At 56.5% G+C, this 11,359-nt stretch overlaps 1 protein-coding gene across 1 annotated transcript; it reads left to right on the top strand.

Annotated features, from left to right (window-relative positions):
* The first annotated feature begins 304 nt into the window (after window positions 1-304).
* Window positions 305-3,998, top strand: NKX3-2 (NK3 homeobox 2). Its single transcript, XM_045548919.1, has 2 exons — window positions 305-864; window positions 2,332-3,998. Exons 1-2 carry the CDS (start codon window positions 399-401, stop codon window positions 2,865-2,867), a joined length of 1,002 nt encoding a protein of 333 aa, XP_045404875.1. The 5' UTR covers window positions 305-398; the 3' UTR covers window positions 2,868-3,998.
* Window positions 3,999-11,359: the final 7,361 nt, after the last annotated feature.

Raw genomic sequence — 11,359 nt, 5'->3', positions numbered from 1 at the left:
GACTCCGGCCGTGAGCCCCAGCGGCGCTCGGGAGGGGACTGCAGCGGCGGAGGGGGCCCGCCAATCCTCCTCCGCGTCCCCCGAGGGGGCAGACCCCGGCCCGCCCCTAAGGGCTAGAGGCGATGAGATAATCCAGCTGAGCTGCGAAAGGAGAGCGTCTGGCGCTGGATTCGGGGGGAGAGGGTCTCGGGCGGGGTGGGCCTCTGAGGTGGGGGTGAGGGTCGGCGCAGATCCTGGGACGGAGGGGGGCGGGGGCTGCTGGGCCGCGCCGGAGTGGGCTGCTGGGGCCTCGCGCACCCGGCTCACTCGCGCTGCGGCCGCGCGCGCTCTCAGTCCCGCTCGGAGCTGCTCGGCGCCCCAGCTGCCCGCCCGGCCTGCCGCCCCGGCCCGCGGCCCAAATGGCTGTGCGCGGCGGCAACACCTTGACGCCCTTCTCCATCCAGGCGATCCTCAACAAGAAAGAGGAGCGCGGCGGGCTGAGCGCGCCGGAGGGGCGCCCGCCGCCCGGGGGCACAGCGGTGGCTGTGGCTGCGGCGCCCGCTGTCTGCTGTTGGCGGCTCTTTGGGGAGACGGACGCGGGCGCACTGGGGGGCGCCGAGGACTCTCTGCTCGCGTCTCCTGCCGGTACCAGAGCAGCTGCGGGGCGGACTGCGGAGAGCCCGGGAGGCTGGGACTCGGACTCGGCTCTCAGCGAGGAGAACGAGGGCAGGCGGCGCTGCGCGGATGCTCCGGGGGCCAGCGGGGCCGGCCGCACGGGAGGAACCCTGAGCCTCGGCCAGCGGGTCTGCGAGCTGCCCGCCTCCAAGGACCTGGAGGAGGAAGCCGCGGGCCGGAGCGACAGCGAGATGTCGGCCAGCGTCTCAGGTCTGCTGCGGCTTCGCGGGGACGGGGGCCGGGCTGAGGGGATGGACGAGTAGGGCCACGCCGCCGAATGGGGTGAGCTGACTGTGAGCAGCCTGCACCTTGGGGTCGGAGGCTGGCCAGATCGCTAAGTTCCGCGCGCTGGCGCAAGCTGCTCTACCCCTCCGAGAACTGAGCCGGCGAGAGGACGGAGGAACTTCTCAGAGTCCCGCGTCCTGGGGCGAGGCCTGAGACGGCCTGGGTCAATATCCATTAGACAGGGTTGGGAGAGAACCTCTGCACCCTGCGCTGGGCGTAGGGGAAGGGGGGTGAGTACATCGCCAGTGCCTTCTGCCTTGTCTGTCCCCAAATTCCCAAAATCAGTGAAGGGGAAGAATGAGGGGTCCAGAGACCTCAGGTAGCCAGTACTCTAGCCCTGGCCCAGAAATCCTACCAGCTTGAGGTCCCAGGGCCCGGCCTTACAGTGCAGGGATAGGTAGCCAAGGACATCTCCAAATGAGTCAGAAGTGAGATCTGTAGAGCCGGGGCTTTGGGGCAAGAGCCGGTTTAACTTTCTCAGACCCCAGAGCTGTGAAAGCAACCCTGGGCCGAGGACCTGCAGCCAGCTGAAGGCAGGAGGGCTAGATGTAGTTCATTCTGGACACAGGAGAGGGGCTTCCTCAGCTGCAGACTGACACGTCATGCAGTCTGAAAGACCCCCAGTGTCTGCCCCAGTTGGGTGCAAGCTGCTGTAGGCCTCTCGCTGGCACCAAGCAGGCCAGAGCGCTGGACCTCTTGCTGGGGTGTTTCAGGGAGCAGGAAGAGGCTGAGGAGCTGGTGTTGCATAAGTGTCCAGGAACCTGAGGCAGAGACACCCCCTCTCATCACTCTCCAGCCCATCCTCCTCTCATTTCCTTGCGAAGAGAGGGAGAGAAGCCACCCAAGGCTTTGGCCTGTTGCCATACCCCTCACAGCAATCCCAGGCAGCTGAGGGTGAAAGACCAAATACCTCTGGCCCCAGGATCCATCCCCTACCTTTCCTTTATCTGCACCGGCGCGTGTGTGTGAGCTGTGTGGGGAAGCGGGTGGACCCGAGCAGAGAGGCCGAAATGCAACCAGCACCCCTAGTGCTGGGCGCTGAGAGCTCAGAGGGCTTGTGGAGATGCTCAAGCCCAGCTCCTCACGTTACTGATTGGAGCCTGGGGCCCAAAGAGGGTGTGGAGCTGGTGCTCGGTCTCATGGCGTTGACACAGCGGGCCAAGTAGGTCGCAAGCATCAGAAGAGGCCTAGATGCGGGAAACTAGTGGAGCAGGGTTCTGAGACTGGTCTCCAGGGCCCCTGGCCTCCACGACCTCACCGCCGCTTGGGGGTGGGGAGGAGATCAAAGTGTATTTCCGCCCCGCCCCAGTGACCCCCTACACTTGAGGCCCGGCCTCACCTCCTCTCCCGGCGCTGACAGTCTCTTGTTTCTGTTCCCACCGGGGTCCGCAGGCGACCACAGCCCAAGGGCCGAGGATGACGGTGTTGGCGCCAGAGGTGCACACGTGCCCGCGCTGTGCAGTGGAGCCGGCGGCAGGGGCAGCAGCGCGCCGGCGGGCGGCGTGGAGGAGGAGGAGGAGCCCGCGGCGCCGAAGCCGCGTAAGAAGCGCTCTCGAGCCGCCTTCTCCCACGCACAGGTCTTCGAGCTGGAGCGTCGTTTTAACCACCAGCGCTACTTGTCCGGGCCGGAGCGTGCAGACCTGGCCGCGTCTCTGAAGCTCACCGAGACGCAGGTGAAGATCTGGTTCCAGAACCGTCGCTACAAGACCAAGCGCCGGCAGATGGCCGCCGACCTGCTGGCCTCGGCGCCCGCAGCCAAAAAGGTGGCGGTAAAGGTTCTGGTGCGCGACGACCAGAGACAGTACCTGCCCGGCGAGGTGCTGCGGCCACCCTCGCTTCTGCCACTGCAGCCCTCCTACTATTACCCTTACTACTGCCTCCCGGGCTGGGCGCTCTCCACGTGTGCGGCCGCTGCGGGCACTCAGTGAGCCCGCCTGCGCTGGGGCAAGGAACGATTCCCACATCCCGGCTCCGACGGCCATGTAGGCTGTAGTCGATACAGCGGCGCTCCGCCAAGGGGGCAAGTGGAGGATGAAATCCAGCTCAGGCTCCGCTATCCAGGACCTGAGCCCTGGCAGCCGGACTGAGTATGCCCAAAGGGGGCGCTTTTTTCTAACTTGAACAGAGGCACTCTATGGCCTAGGGCCCCCGCGCGCCCCTCACCTGCCTGGAAGCCCTTGGACACTATTTATTACCACGACAATGTTGGATTTGGATTTGGATTATGTCTGCCTGCTGGGGATGGCGTTTCCCCAGAGCGTTGAACTCCTGGAGACCACATAGCCTGAATCCCCAGAATTTCGGGCCTGCTGGGAGCTTCGTGCGCTAGGCCACACTAGTTCATGGTATCCATGCTACCAATCTATGTATATCTACATATCTTTTATTTTTGGAAATTGCATTTATAACAAAGGGGTGCGGAACCCTGGCAGCCCCAGCCCAGGGGTTGATTTGAAACGTGAAGGGTTTGGTTTTCAGGCCCTCGCACCACCCCTCCCGAGTGTCAGAGCTCTGGTGGGGGTGCCCTAATGGGTGCTGAATGTAAGGAAGGGAGCCCCTGAGCGTTGGGCAGGCTAGGGGTCTCACACCCTCCCTCTCCGAAGTCCAGGGCCCCGTCCAGGTGGGAAGCGCCTGGGAACCCCCGAACAAGGAGAGCGCACACCCGGGCAGCGCTTTGCAGAAACTTTCCTTCATTTAAAGGAGATTAAGACTCGTAGCACTTTTCAGTTGTTTGTATTCAAATAACGGTTATTTTTTGTACTCAATGTGAATATCCCTGGCCAACCTTTCCAAGGCGTCCTCCCTGGTGCCGCCGCCTGGCCCTCGGTCTCTCACGTGCACCCTCTGCGACTCCTGCGCCCTGGCCCGGGACTCCCCTATCTGCCCTTCACCTACCCTTGGACAGGTGATCCTACCTGTTGTGTCAACCTCGCAGCTTTTCGCCTCCTTAAGGGCACTGTGCACTCAACTAGAGTATTAACTGTAAAAGGATTTGTGAAGTTTGAAAGCTCTATTCGCTGTATTTTTTCTTTAATTTATAAACTTTTATTTTAACATGCCCTCCTGGACGCCGTGTTTTCTCTGAGACGCTCTCCGACTTTGGGGGTGGGGGGGAGACCAGTAACACGGGCTGGGAATAGCTGGGACTCATTTTTTCCAGCCTTTTTTCAGTTTTGGACCGAGGATGCGCAGCCCCTCCTGGGAGAAGGTCCGCTGCCCACTCCGCAGAAAGGGTGTACACCTCCACAGCTCAGGAAATCGCAGTTTCGGGAACTTCGCAGGAGTCTCGGATGAATCCCACTGAATTCGGGGGCAAATTCCTAGGATTCCTTTTTTCTGGAGGGCATACTCTGAAGTGTAGAAATCGCCCATGGTTGAACCCCTTGCCAGTTTCCATCCGCCACTTCAATCGGCTGACCCTTTCTCTCTCACACACATACACCCTCGCGCGTGTTCTCTCTCTCTCTCCTTTCGATTTTCGGAGCGTTTCTGTAAGTGATTCGGTCTTTATTTCGTTCCCAGAATAGGCCAGTAAAAACTCCCACTGAAATTCCGAAGTGATTCGGGGCAAACCAGGCGCAAGTAACATTGTCTCTGGGAGAAGGTCACCTGCGCCTTTGCCTCGGACGGGTGCAAATGGCGCTCTGCAGTGTTTCAAACGTGGCGTCACTTGATCCGCACCGAGGCCCACCAGGGGCAGCAGAGCATGGGCAAGACAAATGTTATCGACCACCCCGTTTACAGATGAACATACTTAGCTGTGTTCCTTGACTCCCCCGAATACCACAGATTCACCGGCGAGAAATGCTCACCTTTACACGCCCCTCGAGCCAGGTCCCTGGCGAGCAAGGAAGAGTTAATGCCACATCGCAGGCGCCGAGGCCTCCAGTCCGCGGGCCGGAGTTGGGAAACACCGAAATCCAGGCCCGGGCTTTCAACTGCACCTGGAGCAGAAAGGCCGACTTGCTCTCCTGCCCTGCAGCGGCCTTTCGCTGTCCTCGGGCCGCCAAGCCTTGGTACCCCAAAGGCCGTGGCCGGGAGTTCAGGGAGCCCTCGGACCCGGCCGGTCCGGATTGCAGCGGCAAGCGCTTTACAAAATGATTCCCACTTCCGGGAACAGCTAACTGTGAAGGGAAATTCAAAGACCCTCGGGATGCACATCGCTCCCCACACTGCCCCCCAGCCCCGTCCCGCGCTACCTTCCATATGGCTCTTACATTCATGTTTCTTTTTGAAATGTTTTAAGATTCTATTTTAATTTTACAATTAATCTCGGATGCATTTTCCTTGTTCAAAGTTGGAACACTTCCAATATGGCTAGAATCTCCTCCCCTTCTCTCCCCAGAGATCGCCACTTACTGAGGGTTGTTTTGTTTTCTTTTCTTTTTTCGGGAGGGGGGAATTTTTTCCTCTTTTCCGATAAAGGCAGTTTGTTGCTGTGTCCTAACAGGGTAGTTGATTCTTCATCTTTGCGGATCCAGAAGCGAGAAAACCAGGGAGTTTCTTTCGAGTAGGAAAAGGCACGGGGGTCTAGGGTTGCACCCTGCGCAACTTCGTCTTCCGCTGCAGACTCCACTGTCCTTACCGACCCAGGTCGGCGGAGCGCTTCCCCTCCTATCCCACTCTTCCGCTCCCGGGCTCCTGATCTGGGCCGGCTCTGCGGGGGCTGGTTCGTGCTGCCCAGGGAAAATGACTCAAATGAATTCAGTTTGATCCGGATTGTAGCAGTTTCCTTCCGAGCTGCCCCGCGGTTTGCTTTGGCGCGAATGTCCTGAGGTCTCATTCCGGGAGCCGGAGGGGGCCTCCGTGTCCAGCCGGTCCTCCGGGGATTTCCTACCGCATTTCGCGACCCAAGAGGGGTGTCTTTACCTGGGTCTCTGGTCGCAGACGCGGTTCCTGTTGGAAATTTGCAGTATTACTTTCTTGGTTTTCTTTTCTTTCTCCACTACTCTTCCCCCAACATGACTTTTCATTTATTCATTTGTTTTAAACGATAAGAATAAGTACGCTCTCTGCTCCCTGCTCAAGGGGATCTTCGTTCATCCACTTCCTTCGCCCCTGTGCTATGCCGAGCCTTCTCGGCCTCGCTGGGGCCTGGCCTGCTAGAGCAGTCGCAGTGCCGCCTGAGCCCAGTGGACCTTCGACCTCATCTTTCTCAGCCCCTTTGGTCCTTAGAGAATGTTAGAGCCGGCCATGGGGATCTTTGGGTCAGAGTCACTCATTTTACAGATGGGTAAACCAAGGCAAGAGGAATGACTGGGAAAGGGGGAAGAACAAGCTATGACCCACACTGAAGTTGGTCCCAAAGATTCAAGCCCAGTCCACGAATCCTGGTCTAGGCAGCAAATCTGGGAATCAGTCAGCTGGCAAATGTCGCTGGTGTGTTGTGTGTGTGAGTGTGAGTGTGAGTGTGAGAGAGAGAGAGAGAGAGAGAGAGAGAGTGTCCCAGGCTTGCTGTCCTTGCTTATCCTAAACTGTGTCTCTTTTCAAGATAACAGTGAATCCCCAGCACCCTTGCAGTCCCCCCATGCTGGGAAAGGGTAGAGGGTGACAGCGAATCTGTCCATTCCAGAAGGGCCAAATTGGGTTCAAACACCACCTCTTGTGCATCTGGGGAGTGGCTTATTGTTGTCAGTGTCCAGAACTCTGACTTGGTTTGTGGAGAGGTGGCGTGTGGGGGCTTCTGAGTAATGGGGAGTGGGGACCAGGGATCCTGGTCCTCTCCTCTTAGAGAGAGGCAAGCTCTTGAGCAGAGCATCCCATTGAGGCTGAACCTCCAGCCTGCAGAGGTCTGACCAGGCGGGGGTCCTGTGACTCTAACTTGCTAACCAGCCATGGGAGCTCGGTACCAGCGAGGCTAATAAATCCCTCTCCTCTACCCACGTTTCTGTCGGTGTTTGAGAGGAAAATGTGGAACCCAGCCTTCTGCATGCAAAGTCCACGAAGTTTAATTCACTTCACCAAAAGGCTTCTCCTGCCTTGTGGGAAGGTCGCTGCCTACTCACCCTGAGAATTGAGGAGACTCAGGCATTTCTCTGAAACCCCATTAATGGGCAGAGGAGCTCCTGAGTCCCAAAGGGTGAATGGGAGACAGAGCCACCGCTGGGGAGGCACTGCAGGGCTTCAACTTTGTAGGCCACCAACTTCACCCTGCCAACCATTTCACTGAGAACCACACAGAGCTGCCTGGGAACTGCACAGCAAATGCTTGAAAATGTTTTGTAAGTCAGAAAGTGCCGAGGGCAAGGGCGGGTAGCTGAGCGGGTTATTGCATCGGCTCTGGGCCAGCGCCGCTGTTGCAGAAGCCACAGAGGTTGGCCTCGCCCCGGGCTGCAAATGAAGCAGCAGCAGAGGCTCCTAATCCGAGGGAGGCCCGGAGGAGCAAACAAACAATATTTAATAATAATAAGGACAAAAACAACTCCATTGGTTTGTCTGGAGCATTACATGTGATGTGCTTTCCGAATCCTGTCCCAATCCGATTTGCTGAGGGTCCCTGTAGCCTGGCAGCCATGACCTCCATTTTACAGATGGGGAACTGAGGCTCAAAGAGGCGAAGTGATTTATCCATTGTCACAGGCCACTGAGAGGCCAAGTCAGGGTCGTTCTAAACCCAGAGGCATATTCTAGGGCTTGAAGAGACAAGATTGTCGCTTAGCACTGGCATCTGCTAGAGTTGGCTCTGGAGTGGTTGGATCTCAAAAGTGCGGATGTACTTTGAAAATCAGCAAACACTGTACAAACGAGTATGAGCTTATTATTATTGTTACCATTATTATTATTATTATTATGAACTTTTGGGCAATGCTGAATTGGCTAACCTGAAACTATCTGCCTTGAATTCCTGCATCTTACAGAGGGTTCCACGTGTCTTGTAGTTTGCTAAGCTTAGGGTCTCTCAGAGGTCTAGATGCCCCCTGCCCCCAGTTTTCCATCTCCCGATATAAGTGTTTTAAAAATGAAGAAATGCCAAAGTAGGGCTGCAAAAAAATTGGGTTATGTTGTAAATGGTTACATCATCTAATAAATTAGGTTTTTTTGTAATCACACATAAGAGTTATTCAACATAAATTGGGTTGTTCAGATTATTAAAGCATTTATAAAAGATTGATACCCAGGGCCCTGCAGGCAGGCAGGGGTGGTCCAGTGTAGGATATAGGTTTAAGTTAAACCATGAACGTCTTTTAAATCTGTGGGGGTATATATCTGAGACTGTGCCTCCTATGAAGCAAAGGTCAAAAGTCTAAATTTTGGCCAATTCGAAAAATGTGAGAACTGGGCAAACGGCCCTGCAGCCCCGCACCCCGCCCGGACGTTGCTGTTGCTGCTTTTTGCTGTGAGGTGGGCGGGGGAAAGGCAGGAGCGTGGCTTTTGGCTGACCCGGGCCGATCCCGAATCTGCAGCCACTTCGACCAGTACCTCGCAGTTCCTTTTGGAAAGTCCAGTTCAAAGGGAACACACGGTAGCTGCGGGGGTGGGGGCGGCGGATTTGGGCGTCACCTCTGCTGAATCCTCTGGCGAGCTAAGCTGGCTCCTGGGCTCAAACTTTTCCTCCAAGCTTGCGTGAACGTGCGTGACCAGCTCTCCCGGCCCAAGGCCGGCTCTCATTCGCTATCCCTCCCAAGCCACGCTACCGCTCGCAATCCCGGGGGCGGCCGGCGGTTCTGCGGTTTGTGCGCCCGCAGAGCGAAGAGCACCTAGTCTCTGCACAGACCGCAGGGTTCCCCGGCGAGCGTCTGCAGCGGTCCGTACTGTTTCCGCAACTGCAGCTTTAAACTCCCGGCGTGAGGATGCAGCGCTGGGTTCTGCGCGGGCCTGGGGCCTTCAGGGTGAGTTCTTCCCGTCTCTCTCCCGGGCCCCTCCCGTCGCTACTCTCCAGCCTCGGCCTCCGCGCTGAGCCGCTCTCCCTAGGACACCGGCGTGGGCCCTGGTGCCTGGGTGAGGGTGCACCAGGTAGGAGCTTCTCCAGGGCCTGCAAACCCGAGGGTGGGAGATGGTCGAATGGGGCTCAATGGCCCCATAGGTCCATAGATTAAGGCTACTTGAAGACCTGGACTCCACAGGCCTGAGGCAGTTCTGCCATTGTCTGGTGAGTCTTAGGCAATTAACTTCTCTTCTCTGGGCCTCTATTAAAAATAATAATGATGATGATGATAATAATAATAATAATGATGTTGTAATGCTCCTGGGTAAAGTTTGGAGTCCACACTCGCCTCTGACTTGGAGTGGAGGTAAAAGACAAAGCCTTTCTGCTTTAAATAATGAGTCAGGCCCTTCCTGAGCAGTTTTAGGTACTTTTTTTTTTTTGAGGGGGTGGGAGGAAGTGGTGTTTTATTTTGTTTTTAAAGATTTGGGTCCCCCCAAGTTGCTGCCCTGCAGGCCTCCACTGGAAGGTCATGATCTCTGGGCCTCCTTTCTCTGCCTTTCTGGTCTGGGTGGTCGGTCAGCTGTTTGGTTAAGTCCAGCTTTCCCTCTCTGAGGACTTCTTCCCACCCACCACACTCGCACTTGGGAGGGAGGAGACCTGGGGCTATTCCTCCTGAGGCAGCGCTAGGCTCACTAGAGTCCCCTGTCTTTGGATGGAAAACAGGGTAAGAAAAAAAAATTAATGCCACAAACTCTTTCTCCCCACAGCCCCGGCCCCGTGGTCCACCGGAAAGTGAGGGTGGGCAGCTTGTTGTAAAACGAGAGCCAGTAAAGCCGCTCATTTTAATAAGCTTATTAACATTTTTGAATGGCTTTCCTTGTGAGCGCCAAGGCCTCCCTGGGAGGCGCAGCAGAGCCAGGTTTTTGCGCACCAACACCCACGAGCACATGCGCATGGGTGTCACTGCTCTTAGCACAGGGCAGAGTAAGAATGGCTGGGCAGTGCCCCCAGTGTCAACTTGGGACCTGGAGTCTCCCGCCAGGGGCTGGAGGACTGCGACCATTGGAGGCTACAGGGCTATGTGGGTTTAGAGGTCTCCTGGCAGTGACTGTAAAAGTGTCCCTGAATCGTCCCCGCAGCTTCCAGAGATCTGCAGGCCTGGGGCTTGTCCCACTCGACCTCCCTTTTGCTTGTGTTTTTGGAAAGGGTGTCAACAAATTTGACGCTCCCAAGGATTCAAAAACCAAGCAGTAAATTCTTTGCTCCTGTGCATGTGTCTTGAGTATTCCTCCTAAAGACAGGCAGCAGCCAGCTGGCTTCATCCATGCACCTCAGGTACAGGGTGTGGAGCTGTCATCAGGTGACTGACCTCCAGGAATCCGTCTTCCTGCAGGAGACCTGAGACACTGCCTCTTCTCCCCAGGAAGTCGGCAACACATCCCTGGCCTCTGGACGATTGGAAGGAAGCTACAGAGACACCCACACAGAGGTGTTGAGAAAGAGTAGACAAGAGATCTGCCAGGGACATAGGGCAAATTGAGGGAGAACACAGGCAGAAGGGGAAGCCTCACCTGGCAAGTTCTCTTGGTCCTTTAGGTCTGGACTTTATAGGTCTTAGGCCTTCCCTGGGTCACAAACTTCCCAAGGTTGAATTAAAAGTCCCTCCTGAGTAGGTCCCATGGTCTTGACCCGTATTGCTAGGGCTCGGTGTCATGTTCTGGCACTGCCTGGCCTAGCAACCTCTGGAAACAGGACTGGGAACACCTGCACTTATGAGGGCCCCAGTGCCTAGCACCAGGCCTGTCTCTCTTTAGTGTCCAATATGTACTGAAGGACTCATGAATAAGGGGCAGGATCCTTCAACTTTGTCCATATCTGTCCCACCACACCTTCCCCACCTAGGGCTCCGAGGGTGTGGAGACCCTTGGGAACCTGACTTGTGGGTGGCAGGGCCAGCAGGTGGCTCTCCACAGCCTGGCCAAGCTCTAGTTCTCATTCTCCTGCCCTGCTGGTTGCAGGTGCTGGGGAAAAGGCAGAGCACAGGAGACAGGCTTGTCTTGGGGTAAAGTTCTTGGGGGTCAAATTCTTTGGCTTGGCACTCAGGATTTTTCCTGGGCCGCTGCCCAGGCCTGACCACCAGCATACCCCACAATACTCCCATCATCTCATACTTGCCTATATTAAAATGCACATTAACTTCCTCTGATCAGCTAAGGGCTGAAAAATTAGGGCTCTGAAAAAACACTCTCCGTTTCAGGTTCATATACAAAATTGGTCCAATTTCGAAATTAGACAGATGCTGTGGTGTGGAATGAGCCAGCTGGCAGTCAGAGTGCAGAGTCGCTGGCCAGGGTGGGTGGAGACACTCTTGGAGAGGTTGCAGCTGTCTGTCCGGTGGCGGTGGCGACACTGCACTTGGGTGGTGAGGATAGGCCTCTGTGGGTCCCAGTGGAGCAGCTTCGCCCAGATGCCTTGTTGAGGTGAGTGGAACTCATGCTCCAATGCTGCACTGGGATCGCAACCTTAAGGGAGTGCTGCTTGTCGGATAGGTGC

The sequence above is a fragment of the Lemur catta genome, chromosome 4 (genome assembly GCF_020740605.2).
Source record: "Lemur catta isolate mLemCat1 chromosome 4, mLemCat1.pri, whole genome shotgun sequence".
NCBI classification, from domain to species: Eukaryota; Metazoa; Chordata; class Mammalia; order Primates; family Lemuridae; genus Lemur; species Lemur catta.
The sequence above is the reverse complement of the archived record's forward strand: the minus strand, read 5'-3'. Positions and strand labels throughout refer to the sequence as shown.